We start from the raw sequence: 21,849 nt of genomic DNA on the forward strand, positions 1-21,849 counted from the left end.
CGCCGCCGCCTCGGCCCGGCAGGCCAAGATCGAGAGGTAGGGGCGCCGCCGCGGGGTTTCCTTCCTCTTCAGGTTTTCTGCTGGTAAACTGAACGACGAGTCTCGAGCCTTCCTCACGCGAAGGCCGGGCGTGGTTCGTGTCCTAGGAGGCTGTCTAAAGGAGACTGGCTTGGGACGGGAGAAGYGGCTGGAGAGGCCTGGCTGGGGGCGACCAGGCCTTCGCGAGGAGGCATGGCGCCGGTGCCGTGGCGGGGCCGCGCACCACCCGCCCCGGGGAGAAGCGCCGGCGCCTGCCTCGCGAGTTGGGTTGGAAGCAGGTTGTTGCTTGACCTGGCTGCGAGGTAAGGAGGTGCAATTACGTTTGCTTTCAGGGAAGCCCGTAGACCGCGTGAACACGTTTCCTTACACAGGCCTGCGTCTAGCCCGGAGCTGTGCCGTCCTAGCTCAGCCTCGCTCTCTGCACCGTGTATGAGCGGGCTGGCATTGCAGCCGGCTGGCTGAAGCAACCTGCCCCCCTGCAGAGTTCTCCTAGGCCACTTCTAATCCTTGGTTCTTACTGTTTGTTTCTCAATGCATCCAACGTTCTTTACCTAACGCTCATTTAACCTAAAATGTATTATTTAGGCTGTTCCCAACCTCCACCACTCCAATAACTAAAACACTTTTCCAGTTCCTGTCTCAGGTGTGTGGGGTTTTTTTCAATGTAATTTTGGTTTTGTGCAGACCAGAACTCTTCATGAATTCATTTTCCCTATAAAAAAACTTCTTGATGTCTTCGTGTAGTGTAGAGACAGCTCAAAATAGCTGTTGTGTTGTATATATCAGTGAAGGAGGCTGAAGAATGTAATTCCTTCCAGCAGATTAGCCTTGCCAGTTTTCCTAATTTTACCTGGGAGGYTTAACATTTTAGGTTTGCTGAGCTAACACCAGAAAAAAAAAAGTCAGGGAGGGAGAAAAGGCTTATTTTAACTACTCTTAACAGTCAGGAGCTACTTTCAATTGCAAAGTAAACCTCCATTTCTGTACGTAATTCTGTACATGATTCTCTTCTTAAATACCTGATACGGTGTTAAAACATTTTTTAAAGAGTAGCAAAATTCCAAGGTAAAGTCTAAACTTGAGTGGACAGATGGAAGTGGTGGGAAAGATGTGAGGAAAAGATACTAGCACTGTATGGTTGTATATGACTGCATTTTGAAAGCTTTTGCGAGAAAAGTGAACTATTTTTTATTTTTCTTGTGTTAAAGACTTAAATCATCAGATTCTTACTGGGGTGGGTGGATATATCCTTGTGCTTCCTGTTTTGCCTTGTGCTTACACTTTAGAGGTCACCAGCAAGTAACCCCCAGTATGATCTGGTGCTGTCAATGGTCCTCCTCTTCATAATGGAAGTGTTCCTGTGGGTCATTGCAGGAATGCTACTCTGTTGTTAAATGAATGGGAACTGCTTTCACAGGGAATTTTTTCTAAGGTATGGGGAGCACTATGAATGTCTGGGACTTGCTTATCCAAGTGAGCACTTGTCACCGATTGGCAGCTATGTAAAAAGCAGTTAAAATAGGATTGAGGCAGGAGGTAGCTCTTTAACTGAATTTGCTATTTCATGATATTCAGTCAAGTTGTTTATTTTAGAAAACACAGTATCTGAGCAGTGCTAGAGAAATGTTACTTAAATGATCTCATTTTATTCTCTGTGAGCCAGATATAAGCAGAAGAAAGAACTGGAGAATAGATTGGCCTCTATGAGATCCTTTGTGGAGAGTGGGCAAGCAGATGAGGATCAGATGCGAGAATTTTACCTCCTGCAAATCCAGAAATGGATCAACATCAGTCTTGAGGAAATTGAGAGTATTGACCAAGAAATTGTCATTTTGAAGAGCAGAGGTACAATAAAGCAGGTACGAGATTTGTCTTGAACTGCAGGTCCTGTGGACTGTAGCTATTTAGACCTGATGATAGACAATGTTGCAAGTAAATGAACCTCAGAGCTAGAGTTTCCTAAGTTTTACTCTGTGAAGTTCTAGATTAAAATCTAGTTCACATATGGTCTAAATGGATGGGGTTTGGTTTAATCCTGAATGGGTGGTGGTCTTTTTTGATTAGTCACTATCTAGTGCCATCATGTGTCCTAGACAGTCAAAACTTGTGAAATAATAGAGCATAGAATATCAAAGCTGATCTAGTCTGTGTGTGGAGGCTTTTTTCTACTTGGTTGTGCAAGGCCCTTAACACTAAAGAACTAAGTGGATTTTTAAACCAAAATAAGAGCCTTGATTTGTTCTGTTCTCATTTCTCTAGCATACAGTTCTAGCTTAGAAAATGTCAAAACATTCTAGGAATGCCTGTTCTGAATGATTGAAGCTTTTCATGAACCTGCATATCTTGTGTAGACCAGTGTTTCTGAGCTTCGTGCTGTTCACCTAAATGTCTATCTGGGATTAAAAATTCATAATGTGCATAGAAGTGCTGTAAGCTAGTTTCATTGGCTTGACTTATATAGGCAGTTTGTTATCTGGCACTGAAGAAGTCTGCTCTTCTATAGTGCCCAGATGACAACCTTGTTATGAATGATGATTCTACTTGCAGAAAAATACAGTTTGCTCCCTGGAAAAAAGAAAGCTACTCTTTATGTTTCCATCTGAGCGGATCTGGTTCAGCTCCGTCAGCTTTGTGCATTGATCAGAGCTGATATAACAAAGGCACAAGTAGAAGTGGTTTGTAGAAGCTCACAGATGGAGTTCATGATTTTAAACTGGATTAGGGCCTGATTTGTCCATCTTGGGATGTTGCTCTGACAGCAGAGGCATTTCTCATCTACAAAACCTTTAATAATGTGTTTGGGATGTAAAGGAAAGAAGGGAACTGCCATCTACATGATTATCTTTTGACTATTGTTTGCAACTTCAGTCTTCAGCACCACCACATGGTACTTCTCGGCAAGTCAGGGCTCCATTGAAACCTTTCATTCTTACCCGGGATGCTGCTCAGGCTAAGTATGTTGTTTTCTGATTATTTAGACACAGTGTGATGCAGTGCTCTGTCATATCAACCCTAGGATATTCTTTCAAATACAAAAAAATAGTGATTATTCTTAAGAAGTGTGCCACATCGAGATGTGGCATGTATTCTATGTCTGGGGCAGGGGATGGGGGAAGCTCCTAATTTATTTCTTCCACCTCCTGTGTAATTTCTTCAGTTATCAGCATGTCTTTGTTAATGCTATTTCCTCCTATTGGAGTAGCAGAAGAGAAGACTGTGTGAGACAAAATATGGCTGTATTAGTTTATAGGCTTTGTGCCTGTTCTTTAGTTAGCTGTGTAGAGGCAAGGCTCATTTCACCCTCTAAACCTCTATATGGTGTAACAGAATTGTTCTTTACTCTCTGAGAACCTGGTGGTGAAAAGCATGTGTATGTTAATCTAATGTGCACTCTAGAAGATTTCACTAATTCAAATAAGTGACTTTAGTGACTGGGAAGATGTGATACCTACTAGAGATTTATCAGTCACAATAGCCTGTTATTTACAATTTTTGACTGTAAGATTCTCCGTAGGGGACCATGATCTTAACACTGCATGGCACTGTCAGATTCTTGTAAAGAATATGGCAGCTAACACACAAAATGGGATAGAAACAAGGTTTCTTGTCCTGAGCCTTCAATATATCTACTTAGCTAAGCAATGCCTAATTCATTTCCCAGTAGCTTTCTTGGCAAGTTAAGCCAGAAGAGAGCTTTCTTCTTTGAATAGAAGTAGTGGTTCAGGACCTTTGGAACAGAACAGTCTTTATCTCTCTAAACTTACTGCATAAACAATATTGTTATGGCTAGGTTACTGGCAAACCTGTTGCTGAAGGCCCAGACCTGAGAAATACATCTGTTCCCAAACCAACCATGACAAGATGTCTTCTATTCCAGTACAAATTGGAGTACAAAGTATTTCTGTGTTGTTACATTTCTGTTCATTAATAAGGGTACATAAAGTGCATTGCTTGACTCTTTCTTCCCATAGAGTGTTTGGTGCTGGATATCCTGGTGTGCCAACTATGACAGTAGATGATTGGTATGAACAGCGCAGAAGGCAAGGAGTCATGCCTGGTCAGAGCGTCCCTCAGAGAACACCAGGTATGGAGTGCAAAGTAAAATTTGGCATAGGGAATTTGGGAACTGTTGTGAGGGGAAGAGTGAATAGGGATATGTTAAAGATACAAAACACCCACTGACTSATGAAGAGCTAGAAAAAGTTTTCCCTATTAGACTGTGAGAGTAGCTGGATTGCTAGATTGCTGTTGGTTGGCTATTTCTGCTTTCTGTCTGCATTGGCTTCCAGAGGGGCTGCTATTCTGAGAACTGGGCTTGTGATCTTCTATTTTTCTGCCGCTCACTTTTATGCTTGACCTATAGCAGGTGTAGCTGATGAGGAACTGCAGAAGAAGCAACAGGAGAAAAAAGAGGAAGAGGATGACGAGGAAGCTCTTCAAAAAGCTCGGAACTGGGATGACTGGAAAGATACGCACCCAAAAGGCTATGGCAACCGACAGAATATGGGCTGATACTCCAGCTGCAGAAAGAGTAGGACTTGGAAATCCCGTAAGAATGCCTATGTCCTGGAGGTGCAGGAGTAAATACACTGTACATACACAGAGGTATCCTTGATTTCTCTGGCAGTAACCAGAGTCTGAGGAGTGAACAGGACAGTTTGTTTTGGTTTACATAAATGTCAGACTGACTGAGAGTGCACTTGTTATGTGCAGAGATAACACAGGAGCTCCTGTCAAGTGGAGCTCTTTCTGAGGGCTTGGACTATCTCTACTCTCCCAGTCAGAGGAAGTCCTTGAAAGAAAGTACATAAATTTGAAAACAGCTCTTTGTATTGTTGGTGGATGTATTTATTTTTTCTCTATATTTTAAACAAAATAAAATCTCTTGTCCTGACTAGTTCTTGCTGTAAAATCCCTTGCTCTTTGTCCAAGGCTCTTCTAGAGCAATCCTGTAAGGTTGATTTCCAGCAATGAGAAGAGTTGAGTATGGGAAATATGAATTGTCAGGTGGTCTGTTCCAGGGAGTATTTTCAGTCAAGGCTCTTGAACACAACAGCTTGCACTGTAATGTTTACCTTGGCAAACAAGTCTTATGCAGCCAGGCGTATTGGTGGCTTTTCTACAGTCTCATCCCTTTTGTCTTCTCTAAGTGACAGACAAAAGTGTTTTGGATTTTTGTATGTTAAGTAGATCAAGTAGTTCAAGGGCTGTGTTGTGAAGTGTTGATAATACGCATAGTACAAATGCCGTAATAGAAATGTTCATCCTTTCACTTAGCGTAACAGGGAGATTGTGTGGCCATAGCATGGTATAATATACATTGTATAAAGTCTGTATGTATGCTCAACCAGCTTAGTGTACTCTGGGGGCTAACACTGGGAGAAATTGTGCAATGTTCAAAAGAGGGATAGGACACTGACTGCGAGTGTGCTTTGTAATCTTACTAGAGAACAACCCTGTAGTGGTGAAAACCCTGTTTAGGTTCCTCTAACGCTAGTTTAAGTAGCTGTTGGTAATAATCTTGAACTGAGAGAAGAGCGAGCATGACTGTTCTGCCATACCTAGCATTGACCTGGATCACAGAAGTAGSATTGCTGGGTAAGAAGCCTGAAAAAATACTGCTGGAAATTCTAGGCTCTCTTATCATGGTGAACAGCTGTGATTCTGASATTGTTCTAAACTGGCATTCTATTAATGGAAGCTATGTAACAAAAGTCAGGTAAAAAAGCCTGATTCCTATGGCAGCTGCTAATGTGGTCATGTGTGTTATTCAGAGCAGGCCACAAGGTATTTACTGTCAGATTTTTTATTATTGAGTTCAGTCAGGGGGTTTTCATCTGCAGGCTTTTTCCTTATCTTTAGGGATGATGATTCAAAGAGGATCTAGCATTTTTCCTTCATCTTAACATGATTCAGGCACAACTCAAGGACCAGATAGGCTGCAGTGGAGTTTTGACATTTTATACCTAGCAGTATGAGGCAATCTCAGCTGCTCTTAGCTAATTTGCATTTCTGAAGCTGTTGCCTGCAATGGGTGCTGTTAGGCTTGTTTTTCTAGGTATCAGATCTCTATAACTTATATAAGATTCTTGTCTATGAATTTTTGTGGGCTTCAGATCTCCCCTCAGAAATGCAGTTTTATACGTGGATTTACCCCTTTCCTACATTTGGTGTTAGAGAGACTGCTCTTATGGAGTACTTCTGGAAAAGTAGATCTGAGAACTAATTCTAGTGAGTTAGATCCTGGAGATCTTTACTATTCCTGTCATTGTTAGCCTGGAACCATATCTTGAGGATACTTCTGTGCTACTTTTGGTTCGTCTGTTGTTGTCCCCCCCCCCCCATATGCATTTGATTTAGCTACACCCAATCCTACTTTCAGCTTTCTGTGCTAGTGTTCTGGTGCGCTGTAATTCCAGCCAGAGCCACAATCTCCACATTAAGGCTATTCCAATGAATTCCTGAAGCTATTCTTGTACCCTAACCCTCCTCCAACCTTCACAGTAGGATGCAGGGGAGCTTGATGCAGATTGCTTTCTAAGCAGAAAGAAAGCTTTGGGTCTCCCACCACCCTCTGTGAGCACTACTCCAGTATTCATGGGCTAGCAGGCCATAGCCATATGCCTGACAGCTAGTTCAACCATCATCCTCTTAAAGATGATTATCTTCTCAAAAGCATTAAGTTTTGATCTTATTCTAGCACAGAAAGAGTGTGTGTGTGTKTTTTTTTTTTGCCTGGGTGGATCAGCCTTTGGTTGAAATAACAAAGAACTAAGCTTCACATTCAATCTCCTTTCGTATCACTTCCAGCAACCTCAAAAAGAGAAGAGTGAAAAGGAAAATATCCACAGTCTCAAGAACATCAGGGAAATGGTGCCAGGTTGCTGGCTTTGGTGCCTCATCTAGTCACAGGCAACGCAATTCCTCCTCGTCTGGACTGTGGCCATGAAAAAGGATGGGATTTTGTGTTGGACTAACTGGCTAACAGTCGGAATCCATCTGGTAAAGTGAGTTCCTGCAACTCCAAGCAGGAGATTTGGGGAAGACTCTTTCAGCAGCCCTGAGAGAGTCACACCAGTAAGGCACCACAGCCGTTTGTGAAATACCCAAAGTATGGGCAGTACCATTCTCCACAGGGGGGATGGCAGCACCCGCTGAATGACCTTCGATAATGATGAAGAGTTGTGGTAATTGTGCGTTTTGGAGGAAAGCACACCTTTATGAAAGCAGCTTCTCAATGCTCAGTGTGATCTCCTTTTCCTCCTGAGAAGCATCAGCTTCTCTCCTCGTGCTGCAGGTTGAGGCCGGAGCCCATCCGTTCCCCTGCGCAGCAGACAGTTTATCTTGGATCAGCTGGTGCAGTTAAAGTAACTGGATACACAATCTCAGTCTGGTATTTCCAAACTTGCCTTTTAACCTGCAGAACCAGAGCCTGGAGCAGAACTTCTTGCCATCATGAAAACAATTATTGCAGCCTATTCTCAAAATCGTAGTGGTAAGACATTTCCAAAGTGTATTTGAATGGTTTCTAATGCTCTGAGTTGCAAGTATCTAGTCAGGCAGTTCATGTTTGTTGTCGATATTGTCTATTTGCTGTTGACTGCTTAGGGTAAAGGGAGGTGTTCGTAGCAATTTGGGATTAGCAGCATCAGAGGAAAACAAAGTTGCTCTTATGTTCTTATGTTAATACAATATGTTAGATGATGTTACTCCTGCAAGATGCTACAAAGCACAGCAAATTCTTCATGTTTCAATGCTGCCTCCCAGCTGTGGAGTCCAAATTTTTGGTGGGTTGCCTTCAGAAAAGTCCCTGTTAACTCAGGATGGAGACCTACATGGGCATGAGCAGAGCCACTGGGGTTTGTCCGTTACTCAGCTGATGGTTTTCATTCTGTGGTCTGGAAATTTATGAAGTGCTTCTTGGGGGGAGTTATAAAAAGTAACTAAAAAAAGCAAGTTTTTGGTGGGCACAAATTACTAGGCAGAGCTCTTGTGTCTTCACTGGAAAAAAATAGGGATTTGGAAAGTTGAAAACCACAGGGCTCCAAGGGCTATAAGATTTCTGGGAATATGTTGTGGGGCGTGTGTCAGAGACAGGCAGGAGGGATTGTTTAAAGCATGGCAAACTGCTCAGGGGCATAGGGAGAGGAAAAATAATTCTTCGATGCTTGTGAAGGCTCCAGTGTTTAATTTATTTCAGTTGTCCCACTCCTGGTTCGGATTGAGCCGGGAAGAGTTGAACCTTCATCATCCCGGCCTGGCCTAAATCTGGGTTTCAGTGGTTATTCTCCAACTTGAGACTCCTTCTGGGACCTCCCAGCCCAGGAGAGCAATGTGGGTCTTTCTGTGGAGGGGTCTCTGTTTGGCTGGTGCCCAGGTTTGGGGACATTTTGCAGCTGTGTGACCCAAGAGCCCATGGTGGTGGCAGTGGCTGTGGTGGGTGGCCTCAGCCTGCGGCGGACCTTTGGCCGGTGAGGCGAGCGCAGTGGGCCAACACGGGAGGAGGGGACAGGGATGCGTGTGGAGTTTGGATCCTGGCTCCCGACCTGACTGGCACTGCTCTGGGGTGGTTAATGGTTCACTAAGGTCAGAGGGAAAGAAGTGGGAGGTGGCGGGCAGTGAAGCAGTGAGGGCTGCTGAGTTCCCCCGCCCCGATGTCGGAGACTGCCACCAGGCTTCCCCGACAGCCACGAGGTGCTTGCGCAAGCCCAGGCTTCGTGCTGTTTCAGGCCACGTGGCTGGAGGGAGGTGGGTCGGGGCCATCGCGGTGCCTTGGAGGGAGCCAGGGACCAGCGGGTGTCCATGCTTCACAGGGAGTCGTGCCAGTGTCCAGGCTGCCCTCCGTACCCTGCTCAGGGTGCCATGGCCCTCACAGCGGGACATCCGCTCGTGGCTGCAGCTCCTCGCTGTCCTCCAGTGGGTCCTCAGCTTCCTGCTCCTGGGTGAGTGGGGCCACCCTGAGGGTGCGAAGGGGATGTTGCTCTCGCAGGATGCTGGTGTTTGACAGCCACCAAGGATGGGGCAGTTTCCATGTGCACTGTGTTGCCTCCAACCAGGATTTGGCAGAGGCTCCATCCCATCTCACAGGAGGAAAAATGCTCTTGTGCCTTAATCCTGGTGTTTGCCAGGTGTTATTGAAACATGGGAAAGTTGTGCCCAGGTGTTGGTGGCTCTGAGAACAGGATGTCGTGAGCTGGTTGGGCGGGCATATGCTTACCCCTTCTGCCTGGCTCCTGCAGGGGTGGTCAGCCTGCTTCTGCTCATCTACCTGGTGTTCACCAGCTTCTGGCCCATTTCTGCCCTCTATTTGGCCTGGATCATCTTTGACTGGGACACGCCTGAGAAAGGTATGGATGGACACAGCCCCATTTCCTGCATCTTTGTCTCCACCTGTTGCTGAATTATGTCTGGGTTGCCTGGGGTGTGGTGGTGAGACCAACACGGAGAAGGAGAAGGTGATGGGATAACTTGTGCTGCTGAGTATGTCAAAGCCTTTGCATTGATTTGCATGTGTAGCTTGCTGGATTTTGGGCAGGGACCTTTGTGAATAGCTATCGTGCTCGTGGTAAAGGTAAGCCTAGGAATATCGACTGGGAGCAGATGCGCTGTAGGGTCCCCATTACAGCACATTTGACTGAGCGTGGTGTGTCCTGTTTGCTCCTTCAGCCTTTTCTCCTCTGATCAGCCCCTTTCATAAGGAATGATCTTTCCACCACCACAACAGGCCCTTCTTCCATCTGTAGATTTCATCTAGGTAGAAAAGAGGGATATGCTGCAAGTTCTTTGGCAAGACTGCTGGGGTGGATTTGCTTACCCCCATTGGTGTATGTTTGCAGGTGGGAGGAGGCTGGCGTGCTTGCGGAGATGGAGCGTGTGGAAGCATTTCCGGGATTATTTCCCGGTTCAGGTAAGCCATGGGTAGGCGAGTAGACGAATGGCTGAAGCATGCGTGTGTGTGCCCAGCCAACCCCCTGCCAAGCCTTGGTGCAAGCCCAGCTCCSTGAGGAGCAGTTCCAGTGGGAACTACGTCCCACTTTCTGGAAAACCAGAGGTGGAGGTGGTGTACTGGGAAGGTTAGGTGAGTTAGGGTGTGTGAGGGGCATTCCTCCAGCAGGAACAGTTCCTGGAAATGCCCTTGCTTTCCCCATTTGCCACGGTTCACACCCTGGWGGGAGGTCGCGGTCCACTGCCCGGCACGGACATGTGCTCCCAGCCCCATGGTGGCTGGCAGCTCCCGTGTGGCCAGGCTGGTGGCCACTGATCCCCCATGGCTTCCACAGCTGGTGAAGACCCATGACCTGTCRCCCAGCCACAACTACATCATCGGCTCGCACCCCCACGGCATCCTCTGCGTCGGGGCCTTCTGCAACTTCGTTACGGGGTCAACAGGCTTCTTGGAGATGTTCCCAGGCATCAGACCCTTCCTGACAACCCTGGCCGGCAACTTCCGCCTGCCCCTCTTCAGGGAGTACCTGATGAGTGGGGGTGAGCATGCCCAGGGGACCACTGTGAGGCACTCTGGGGAGTCTCTGGGTGCTCACCCGCACTGGTCACCTCCTCTTCTCCAACTTAAACAAACCAGGCACCCCAAGGGCCTGGAGCAGCTGTCCCTGCCTGCCCTGCTCCTGCCCTGCTCCCCCAGCTCTGCCCCACACCCCAGGGCATGCAGGGTGCTCCGTGAGGTGGCGCTGCGGAGGGAGCACAGCTGGAGCAGTGGAGGGGTGCATGGACTGCATCCTCTGGCCTCCTGCTCCCACTCATGGGCAAGCCCCAGGACTAACGGCCCATGCTTGGTCCAGCTTTGCCCAGAGGCTGTTTGCCCTAGGAGCAGAGGCAGTGCTCTGTCTCCACCCTGCCTGCATCCTATCTGTGGCCTGCCTGCACCTTCCCTGCGTCTACCCCCTGAGCTTGGAAAACTTTCTGCTCTCTGCCACCTGCCTCCCCAGCAAACAAGTATTGGCCTCCCAAAATGCGGCTCCCAGCCGGGCAGGCACATCTCCATCGTCTCCATTGCAACTCTACTCGCTGCCCCACTCCCCAGGTCTGTGCCCCGTGACACGACAGGCCATAGGGTACCTCCTGTCCAAGAACGGCACTGGGAACGCCGTAGCCATCGTCATCGGCGGCGCAGCCGAGTCACTCTCCTGCCGGCCAGGAGTCACCACCTTAATCCTGAAGAACCGGAAGGGCTTTGTGCGTATGGCCCTGCAGCATGGGTGAGCTGGACTGGGCAGCTGCGGCAAGGGACAGAGCTTCTCTTGCCCACGGGCGATGGGGTGCTGTATGGACCGCGTGCTCCCRGGGGACTGTGGGGCACCTGGTCACATAGCAATGTCTCTCCCCCACAGGGCATACCTGGTGCCCTCCTTCTCCTTCGGCGAGAACGACCTCTTCCGGCAGGTGGTTTTCAAGGAGGGCAGCTGGATGAGGAGCATCCAGCAGCGCTTCCAGAAGATGATGGGCTTTGCCCCCTGCGTTTTCTATGGCCGGGGCCTCACCTCCATTCAGTCCCGGGGCTTTTTGCCCTACCCCAGGCCCATCACAACCGTTGGTGAGCACCTCTGTGCTGGGGCACGGTGCCAGCAGATCCTGTCTCTGGCAGCCCCACATACTGGGAGGGTGGGATGGTGCACGGGTGAGATCTAGCACCACGGTGGGCAGTATCTCATCCCTCATCCCTGGTGCTCACGGGCCTCCCTTGTGCTGGCTCCTGCAGTGGGGGAGCCTGTTACAGTGCCCAAGATTGAGGACCCGAGCCGTGAGACTGTGGACCTGTACCACGAGATGTACATCCGCTCCCTACTCAAGCTCTTCAATGAGAACAAGACCAAGTATGGGCTGTCAGAGACAGACGAGCTGCGGATCATGTGAGCGAGGCCAGGCAGAAGCTGCAGGCCAAGGTGGGCAGCCAAGTCCTGACTCGCAAGGGCAGCCGGCTCTTGCGGGTGGGGATTTCAGCCCGCACAGAAGGATGGGCCCCATGCTTGTGGGAACCCATTGGCTCCAGAGAACCTTCCCACATGCCAGGTGCCACTGCTGCCCTTTGCCTCATTGCCTTGCTGCCTCTACTCTGGCCCACACACCTCCATGGCGGCTTAAGAAAGGAAGATGGAAAAAAGCAGAATGAGGCATGGGAGGAAGGGAGAAGCCAAGGGGAGGGAGGGAAAAACTAGCAGAGAGTCCCTGGGGTATTGCTGGGGTGAGCAGCCACTTCTCGCTCCTCCACAGCACAGCGGTTTCCATGGGATGAGGGTTCACGGAGCCATGGTGCAGGAGACAGCAATGTCCCCATGGGAGTATTTTCAATCAAGGCTTTTGAACATGACAGTTTGCACTGCAGTGTTTACCTTGGCAAACAGGTCTTATGCAGCCAGATGTATTGGTGGCCTTACCACAGTCTCATCCCTTCAGTTTAAGTGGCAGACAAAGGTGTTTTTGCAATGGGGAGGAGGAAAGGGTCATTTCAGTGCTGGACTGGGCATGCTCCCTCCCAAGACAAGCAGGAGACTAGGTGTAGCAAGGAAGAGAAAGAGGGAAAATTGCCAAGGGGAGCAGGTCTTAGGGGTTAGCAGCTCTTAGGAGCAGCCCTCCATCACTGTGAGGTGCTGTGCTGGAGAGAGGCCTCCCATGAGGAAGGAGTGGGAATCCCAGGACTTGGGACTTACCTAACAAGCCTCAGTGAAGCCTAAGACCACATTACCCTGCTGGAGGGACTGGTTCTGTTGTGGCCCCAGGTAATGAGCCTTTCTCACCATCATGACTGATTCTGCATCCAATACAGACTTACAACCCCCAGATTTGCCTGGTTGTGGTGGGGAGGGAGGGCTGGTAGGAAGTGAGACACGACATCCTTAATGGGCTGGTGTGGGAAAGTCAATAATAGTGATAATCATCTCTGGCCTGCTCTTCTTTGCACAGCACTCAGTTAAACAGGAGATCGGGGTAAACATTTAGAAAGCAAACACCCATAAAGAACAGATTCCTGAGGACTCATTAACCTCCTGTCACTAGTCACCTCGGTATTTCACTGTTCCAGATATCTCGTTCCTGAAACCCATAGAAACACTAATGTTAACATGGCACACAAACGCTTGTCAGCATTGTTGTCAGATAAGGCCATGTTAGAARCATGAAGAAAGCTGAAGAAAGCTTTCCTCTGTGCTCAGAAACACCTTCTGAGGCTTCACCCCTTCCCAGCAAAAAAATGTGGACCTCTGCTGGCCCAGGCTGTGAGTGAGTGAGGGGAGCCTGATGTGGGGCTACTTTTGGAGACTGCAACAAAGACGATTGGGTGACTGTAGCATGTCTGTTAKGAGGAAGGGCTGAGAGAGGTGGGCCTGTTTAGCCTGGAGAAGACAGAGGGGATCTTATCGATGTCTACAAATATGTCAAGAGGATGGGGCCAGTCTCTTTTCAGTGATGCCAAGTGACAGGGCACAGACTGAAACACAGGAAGTTCYGCCTGAATATGAGGAAAACCTTCTTGACTGTAAGATGAACAGAGCCCTGGAACARGTTGCCCAGAGAGATGGTGGAGTCTCCTTCCTTGCAGATATTCGAAAGCTGTCTGGACATGATCCTGAGTGATGTGCTCTAGGTGACCCTGTTTGAATAGGGAGATCAGACTAGATTATCTCCAGAGGTCCCTTCCAACCTCAACCATTCCGTGATTCTGTGGGGAGAAACATGCCTGGACTTAGAGAAAGAAAATACACTTTATTGGTGGGCTAGTTAGCAATGATCACCTCCCCGCTGCTGCCCGAGCTCGGATGGCGGTGCTGGAGGGATCACCAGCCCCATGATGGGTCACTCCCTTGCCTCACCCAAGGACAATATTGTGACAGGAACATCTCAGTGTCTGTAACGCACGCAGGATGCCACAGCTGTCAGCTGGGCATGCTGCACATCATCCATCCCTGCCCCACGCCCTTCCCACCTGCCACGGTGGCAGAGCCCCACTTGCACGGCTGTGTTCCAGCTTCAGTGGGCCAGCTCGCACACGCCATTCTCAGGGCACTGAGGGAAGAAAGGCAAGTGGTTCATCTACAGCAAGATTTGTCCTGCAAAAGGAGCATGCATGGGCTGATGGTTCAGCCCCCACTTCATTGCCCTCTGTGCAAGCAGCATTCAGGCAAAGCTCAGGCAAGCTCCTGAGTATGGGGCATTGCCCATGTCTGCAGGCCCCTGGGCCTGGTGGAAAGGGGGACCTCAGCATTGCCCAGCTTTAGAGTCCACCCGCCAACTGTACTCAAAATGCACTGAGAACTCCTCATCACTCTTATCTAGTCCGGTTCTGTCTTCTGCACATTGCTGCAGATGTCTCCTCCCTCCCCCAGACCTGCAGCACATAAGCCTCTGCTTCAGTCCTGGCTCCAAGACAGAGGCTGAGCCTGGGCATGGCAAGGGGAAAGGGTTTGGGGATGTAGAGGATGCCAGAGCACCTTGAAGGTGCAACTCGCAGAGACTAGGGATGCTGTAATCCCATCGACTTCCCCTCGGCAGGCTCTCAGTGCCCTCCTTTGCCTACATGTTGTCCCTGTCTTTCAGGTGTCACTGATGCGGTAAGTGGCAGCATGACGGCTACCTGCAGCCTCATCCCTGGAGGTGGACACCAGGGCCAGGGCAGACTGAGGCCCTGACCGGGGCCGCTGAGCTGCCCCCCGGCGCAGCCTGCCTCGGTACTTGTCCCCAGCCATGAAGTACAAAATGGGGTCAAGACAGCTGTTGATGCTGGCCAGGGGCCGTGTGATCTTGTAGGTGAAGTTGATGATGTTGAGGGTCTGGCAGTCTGCTTGGAAGTAGCGGGAGGTGTAGTAGAGAGTCCGGGTGATGTGGAAAGGTACAAAGCAGATTGCAAAGACAGTGAGCACAATGATGATCATCTTGATGGAGCGTTTCTTGTAGGAGGGCATTCGGGGGCTGGTGCTGGAGAAACTGGGTTTGCAAAGCTTCTTGGCCATCAGGCAATAGCACAGAACAATAACCAGGAAGGGCACCCCAAAGAGGAGGGCCATGACAGAGGAGCTGTAGTGCACATAATGATCAAATTCCTCAGGCTTAGTGGTGTCATGGCAAAGGGTGCTGTTGTATCTAGAACTGATGGTGACAAAAATGAGGTTGGGAATGAGGCAGATAGTGACGACAAGCCACACACTCACACAAATGAGGCGCGCATGCTTGGTTTTCACCCACTTCAGGGAGCGGATAGGATGACAGATGCCCATGTAGCGATGGACACTGATACACGTGAGGAAAAGGATGCTGCTGTAGAGGTTTGCATAGAAAAGAAAGCGCACTATCTTGCAGAGCCATTCCCCAAATGGCCAGTTGTTGCGGTCAGCATAGTAATAGACCAAGGTGGGGAGGGAGAGCACATAGAGCGCGTCGGAGACAGCCAGGTTAAACATGTAGGTCGTGGTCGCATTCCATGGCCTCATCCTGGAGACAAAAATCCACAAGGCCCAAGAATTGAGCGGCAACCCCACTACAAACACCAACGCATAGGAGACGGGCAACAGGATGAACTTGAACTCCTCATTGAACACACACTTTGCTTCTGCCGCAGTGGTGGTGTTCCCTACCAGCCAGGGAGCAGGCGTTGGTGTCCACAGGGCAACTGGGAATGTCCTCACTGAAGTGGCCATGTTCTCAAAGACAGATCTAGAAGAGCAGTTAATAAAAACACATTAGTTGTTAATCCCGACCATTGTCAGGCACAAAGCGTGGAAGGTCGCCAAAGATGCCAGATTTTCCCCCCCTCTAGGAGCTCTGGACACTTTGATGATTCTCTGTTTTTTTCTCAGCTCTCACATTTGGGCCTTGCAGTCAGCCAAGAAAGGCTTGAAAAATCCTCCCCTTTGGAGCCCCCACGATGACACCCGTTAATCATCCCTTTGAGCACTGTGCAGTGGCACCAGCACTATACGAGAGCCCAGGAAGCGTGCCTCAGACAGAAAGGCCTGCATCCCCCCTGCCACGCTGAGCCCCAGCCGCCAGGCCAGCAAACCCGCTGCGCCACTAACAAAGAAACCTTTATGAGCAACAGCAACCCCCCGCTCGGTGCCAGGGCAGACTCTTGGAAACCAGCTCAGTCTAATTGGCACCATCCTGACAATGCTGCTCATCCCACAGGGGTCCTTGACAGAAGAAAGACTAGAGGAGAAGAAAGGCTTGTCTGGGTCAATATTATGGCTTGCAGAAATCCTTGGGGGGCTGTTAAAGGAGCCTTTGGGAGAGTGTGTCCCTGGACAGTGCGGGGCCTCCAGCTGTCGGGTATTCTCAATAGGACAGCAATGATCTAAGCAGTGCAGAGAGGAGCTATGACAGAGCCAAGTCCCAGCCCAAGAGAGTGCAAGTTCACAAGCGAGGCAGGGCATTTTCCTGTTGCATATTGTTAGGATCAAAGACTGGGATTCTCACCATCCTGGCACATTAATCTCCAGGATAAAATGAAAGGGCAAACTATAGAATGACTGCATCTGCATCTCAAGATGTCTAAAGTTCAGAGTCCATTTCTCCAGAAGAAAGAGGGAGCTTCTACTGCAAATGTCACATCCAATAAAGCCCTGGGTCTCAGAAGAKTTTCAGCATCTCAGTTCTTCCAAGATTGCCTTGCTTCCTTGCAAAGCACTTCCAGAACAGCGGCTTCCAAGCCAAGGCAGCAAACTGAGAAGTCACAGGCAGGATGGACAGAAGCAACTCAACAGTCAGTCCCACAATGATGGTGGGTAAAAGATCAGTAACTGGAGTAAAAACCTCTTTTAGCTGTCAGCTGCTGCAAGGCCAGTTGGACAATCTGCGTATTCTGGCTTTGATCCAGTGCACAAACCAGTGCTTCTGCAACTTTGCTAGCACACCTTAGTGATACCAAAGTCACACCTTAAGAAAGGACTAAAAAACAGAACACTTACTTACCTGCATACACTTAACTACGTTTTGTTCTCTCACTAGATAAGCCATTTTTATTTCAACCTGGTAGGTTAAAATCATAATCAGAGATGCTCAAAAAAATGAATTATAAAGCCATATATTCTTATCCCATGAACTTGCATCTACAGAGTCCAGCAAAGACTTGCTCCTGGGCCAGTGGCATCTACCAAAGATGAAGAGGAAAATATAAAGCTATTGCTGGTAATATTTCAGAGGATTCAAAAGTAATAGGTCCTGGCCAGTTACACAGGTTAAGCTGCATTTTCCCAGTGGGCTCCATTGAATCCTGGAGTTTTAAACATAACCAAAAGCAAGAGCTTATTTGGAGAGTCAGGAAAGGCAGGTTGCACTTGCAACCTGAGGTTAGTGCTTCTGTACGCAGTGGTGCTGGGAAGGGCTTGCAGACTGAGTCCAGGCAGGCTGAGCACCATCTCCTAGTTCTGTGGGCAAGTGTCCACTGTGTCCTTAGATGACTAACAAGGGAAATTTGAAATAAAAACAAGAGTTGTCTTCTGCCATGCTGTAGAGAGAGCTGAGGGTGCACCTGACCGCTATATCTCACAGCAGCGTGTGTTGGTTCAGAGCTCACTCATGAGATGACGTTAGGACAGAGGAGGACTCTGGATCTAGGGAGATGACACACATCAATGGGCTGCTGGTTTCAGTGATACAGGGTAGAAGGCTGCATTGTCTTCTGCTCTCCTCCCTTGGTTGCCTCTTCCTCCCGTCCCATTTATCCCTTCTATTTATGACCCCAGGGTCAGGTGAGATTTGATCCATTTTGTCACTTTGCTCTGCAGAGCCTTGCCTGGATAGATTGGCATTCCTAGATTTACAGTCATGATCATAAACTAATCTGCAGGCAGATGGGCTGAGAGACAGGAGGGTGTCTGTGCCAGGCCAGCCTCCGTGGCTACGCACACTGCACCGTTTGTTTGAGTTCTGGGCTGAGCTGGAGCCTCGGGCCCAAATCAAACACTCTGCTACTGCTTTCCAGCTACAGAAGGTGCAGATTGCTTCACAGCTTTATTACAGGGATGAGTTCAGAGAGCAACAGGCAGGTCCTGATCAAACATTAACAAAGGAAACTCAGTCAATTCCCCTGTAAACAGGAGAGAAAACCAGCTCATGGGAACCCCTAGTAGCCATCGGGCTCTGATATCAGCTGCATCTTGCAATCTTGACTTGGACAACCTTGCTGGAACACCTCCACAAAAATCCCAAGTGCCAAGGGAGAGGAGGCAGGGATTTGGGAAATGGCCCATTTCTGCCACCAGAACGGGCTGCAGCACTGAGAGCTGCTGGGCAATGCCAGCATCCTGCGGAAGGGGCTGCAGGGTGTCCTGTCAGCAAGGTACACCTCATGTACGTGGTTCAAGCACCCATCTGAGAGGACCCAGAGCACTGGGGCTATCAATAATCAAGTGGGGTCTGCCACTTAATTTAGCCAGCTTCACTAAGTCTCATCCCTGTGTTGTGTCCATCAGCCATGTTTCAGATATGTGCAAGGCAGAAGTTTTTGTGCATCTGGGAGCCGAGAAGATTCCTTGAGCTCTGGACTATTTTGGGGTGGTGTGTCCAGCTCTCCTGGCATTGTTGGGTGCATTTTATGGTGTTAGCCTGACTTGAGCCTGGACAGCTACTCTGCTGCCTGGACATATCTATAGGGAAGTGGAAGAAGACTGAAATGGCGGCATTGGCCGTGATGGCCATAATGAGGACCAAAGAGCTTAGCTGTAAGGCTGCAAAGCTGCTGGCAGAGCTTCCTTTCTAATAAGCTTATTTCAGGCAATCTGACCAGACCTAGCTTGGATTTTTTTTCCCCAACTTTTTAACTATATAGTTATTCATTGTCCTGGAGAAACGAGCAAATAATGCTGCTTCACCCATGAAGTCTATTGAGCATCTTACATTCTCAGCCTGGGTAGGAAGAGCAAGCTCCAGATGGAAAGCTGGCATACGAGGGAGTTAACAAAGTAATGTAGTTGCCTGTTCTTCTCTACCACTAATATCCTTCGTGTAAGACTGTCTCAGATGATTACCACAATTCACAGATAAACACCAGCTGATAAGCACATACCTAGCAAGATGCAAAGCCTGAGAAAGTAAAAAGATTCAGACTCTCTCTGACAGCAAAGCAAACCTTGCCAGAGCCTGCACAGCAAAGTTTAGTAGCAGCTGTGTGGCAGAGCAGTGAATACTCTCTGCAGAGAGACCAGTGAATGGGGAAAGGCTCGATGGAATCAAACAGGTGCCTGTATTACCCAGCTGGGGTTCAGAATAATCATGCATGTATCCCATCTGTGCTCAAGCCTTCCTTGCACCAGCATCTGCTCAGCTTCCCACTCCAGCTGCAGGCCTTTGTCCCAGTACTCAAAGTAGTCATTACAAAGCCCCAGCAACATCAAGTCTGAATTTGAGTCTATGAATCATTCTGACAGCAGTGTCCTTAGAAAAAGGGTAGGGAGAAGTACACAAGGGAAGGCCTTTGCAGGATAGATCCAGTTACTGAAATACCTTCCAAAGAAAGCATCAGCCTATGAATTCACCTGCCTTTAAGGGAACTTGTGATATGGTCCTCATGGGAAAACCCTGCTGCTCCAGATGTCTTTCACAATAGAGATACTCCCTTCTATTTGAAGGTTCAACAAAAGCCTGAGGCTCCTAATGCTAACTCAGTTTCTGACTGATGGGTGAAATCAGTGTGAGGTTAAAAGCCTGCATAAGAGACAGGGGCTTAAGCCCTGTGCTGGGTGCAAGCCATCAGGACCATCTGCTCTCCTTTGGCTGGTCCCCCAGAGGGAAGGCAGCCTCCACTGAAACAACTTCCAAGTGAGGCCTTGGTGGTGGCAGGTACTGTATGATGTACCACGCCCTGGTGACGGGGAGACCTGATCAGTGGAAGGCAACTTATCTTCAGAGCTAAAATATTAACCCAAGGTAAGTCATCACCCCTGCAGTGCAGTACCGTTGGTACCAGCCTGTGAAAGGCGGCCTCACTCCCCTAGGTAGAGCAGGAGATGAGGAAGTCACTATTATCAGTCCTTCAGCTGAGATTTTCCTAACACTGCAGCAAAAGGCCAAGTCAGAGCAAGTTTCAGAATAGAAATAAGAGGAGATGCTGGGAATCCAAGGCCTGAGATTGCTGCTGGTGTGCATGGGGATTTCCTGACTCCATCAGAACAATAAACAGTTCTGCTGAGCTGCAAAGCCAGGAAAAGGAGGGATTGGCTTGGAAGGAGAATCTAGCTCCAGGTTTAACACAGTGCCTTAGAAGGCTGACCTGCCAGTGTCCCATTAAACCAGTATAAATTTATTACAAAATAAAAATTTCAGTACATTTTTGCTGGCAGGACTGTCAAGAAAATCAAAGCACTGAAACCTCTGAGCTTGTGCCAGGCCTCAGCTGAGCACCTGGAACCACCTCAAGAGGGAAGAAACCAGCAGCCACCTCTGCCTCAGGTGCAGCCAGCCTCTTTTCGTCGTTGGGGTTTATTGCACTGGTCTGGCCAGCAGCTGTTTCTCTCAAAATTGAGGCACTGATGAAGATATGAAGAAGAGGAGATGTCTGTGCCTCTTCTAAGCTCTAAATAAATGAAGCATGAAACAAGGAGATCTACCAGACCAGACGTGCACAAGGATTTAGCGACAAAAGCCAATTTCCATGAAACACATGCCCACAATCATGAAGAATATAAGAAAAATCCTGTAAACTAAAAAAAAATAAAAATAATAACACCAAAAAGAAAAGAGAAAGACAAAAGGAAAAGGAGAAAGCATCTGAGTAGCTGCCTGGTGGAAGGCTGTTCAGATGAGAGTATATGTTCATGGTGTCTGTCTCCCAAAAACACAAAGCCTTGAGCATAGTCAGTATTTAGCAACATCTTTTCCTAAGCAAGTTTTCTTCGGGAAAACAACTGAAAGACAAAAATGTGAGACGACTACATTTGGCAGTCTTAATCTCAACAGCTAAAGTTTCCTGCTTCCTCATCTTAGTCATGATCAAGATCAGTGGTTTAAGCTGCTCTGATTTACATTAGTTTACCCTGAGGACACATCATTGCTGGGCCTGTTCCCACTTCTGGGTAACTTTGCCAGCACCGTTTTCCCCGGCCACAGCCTCTCCTAGGTGGAATTTTTCCGGAGAGAGCGATTGCAGCTTAAGCGAGGCTCCAAGCTCCGTGTCAGCTGTCTCCCAGCCAGGTGCCGCCGCCTGGGAGCTGGTCAGGGAGATAAAAAGCCCTGGAGGAAAAGGACAAGGAGCGGCTCGCCTGGGCCCCGGCATGTGGCAGCATTTCCCAAGCCTCCTGCGTGTCGATTTTACGTAGGCGGTGGGAAGGCACCAATGAAATGAATGAGTCTGGCAGTGCAGCGGCCGGGATCCGCATGGGAGCCAAAGGTCCTGCCGCCCCGGGAGGACGGGGAACGCTGGGGCTGCCCTCTCCTCCGGCAGGGAACGGCCAGTGCTGGYGCTTCGAGCGCCTGGCACCCGGGGCGAGCTCTGCTCCGCAGCGGCGAGCTCTGCTTCACTTTGGGAGCTGCTGACAGGAGAGCAAATCGCAGAGCAGGGCAGCCGGGCTGCCTGGGCAGGGTGAGCCCGAAACCTGGCTGCTGCTGGAAGCGAGGGGAACACAGGGCTTTTCTTCTTGCTCAAATGCTTGGAAATTGCAAAACAAGGGGAAATTATGCAAAACATCCTGCCCGCAGACCCTTGTCCCTAATCGCCGYGTGGTTTGCACAGCCAAAGCCCCAGCGCGAGGGGAGTGTGACCTGATTTCTTTTTGATCCTATGAGAGCAGCTGCAGCCCAGAGGTGAACTCCGAGTCGCTGCCCCCGGAGCCGATGCCTCCTCTCCTGGGAATGCCAGCGGAGCTGGGGCTC

At 49.1% G+C, this 21,849-nt stretch overlaps 3 protein-coding genes across 3 annotated transcripts; 2 read left to right on the plus strand and 1 right to left on the minus strand.

Moving 5' to 3' along the window:
• The first annotated feature begins 6 nt into the window (after nt 1-6).
• IGBP1 (immunoglobulin binding protein 1) lies at nt 7-4,936 on the plus strand. The gene is made up of 5 exons (XM_085325944.1): nt 7-36; nt 1,703-1,898; nt 2,908-2,993; nt 4,011-4,123; nt 4,403-4,936. Exons 2-5 carry the CDS (start codon nt 1,743-1,745, stop codon nt 4,549-4,551), a joined length of 504 nt encoding a protein of 167 aa, XP_085182070.1. The 5' UTR covers nt 7-36; nt 1,703-1,742; the 3' UTR covers nt 4,552-4,936.
• A 2,089-nt stretch (nt 4,937-7,025) lies between these two features.
• LOC146600215 (diacylglycerol O-acyltransferase 2-like) lies at nt 7,026-11,910 on the plus strand. Its single transcript, XM_085325910.1, has 8 exons — nt 7,026-7,534; nt 8,853-8,981; nt 9,279-9,386; nt 9,876-9,946; nt 10,320-10,524; nt 11,081-11,255; nt 11,388-11,590; nt 11,756-11,910. The coding sequence occupies exons 1-8, from the start codon at nt 7,495-7,497 to the stop codon at nt 11,908-11,910; spliced, it is 1,086 nt and encodes a 361-aa protein (XP_085182036.1). The 5' UTR covers nt 7,026-7,494.
• Nucleotides 11,911-14,582: 2,672 nt separating this feature from the next.
• On the minus strand, nt 14,583-17,399 carry P2RY4 (pyrimidinergic receptor P2Y4). The gene is made up of 2 exons (XM_085325911.1): nt 17,326-17,399; nt 14,583-15,699 (listed from the first exon to the last, which is right to left on the minus strand). The coding sequence occupies exons 1-2, from the start codon at nt 17,397-17,399 to the stop codon at nt 14,583-14,585; spliced, it is 1,191 nt and encodes a 396-aa protein (XP_085182037.1).
• Between the last annotated feature and the right edge of the window lie 4,450 nt (nt 17,400-21,849).

This window comes from Rhea americana, unplaced genomic scaffold, assembly GCF_003343005.1.
Source record: "Rhea americana isolate MKP2758 unplaced genomic scaffold, rheAme1 scaffold_125, whole genome shotgun sequence".
Lineage (NCBI taxonomy): Eukaryota > Metazoa > Chordata > Aves > Rheiformes > Rheidae > Rhea > Rhea americana.

Coding starts and splice junctions, on each gene's coding strand:
- P2RY4 (XM_085325911.1), bottom strand. CDS start 17,399: ATGGTGCTCAGCCTGCCTGGACTCAGTCTGCAAGCCCTTCCCAGCACC. Junction 15,700..17,325: donor TACAGAAGCACTAACCTCAG/GTTGCAAGTGCA, acceptor CTGCTCTTCTAG/ATCTGTCTTTGAGAACATGG.
- IGBP1 (XM_085325944.1), top strand. CDS start 1,743: ATGAGATCCTTTGTGGAGAGTGGGCAAGCAGATGAGGATCAGATGCGA. Junction 1,899..2,907: donor GCAGAGGTACAATAAAGCAG/GTACGAGATTTG, acceptor TTGCAACTTCAG/TCTTCAGCACCACCACATGG. Junction 2,994..4,010: donor CGGGATGCTGCTCAGGCTAA/GTATGTTGTTTT, acceptor TTCTTCCCATAG/AGTGTTTGGTGCTGGATATC.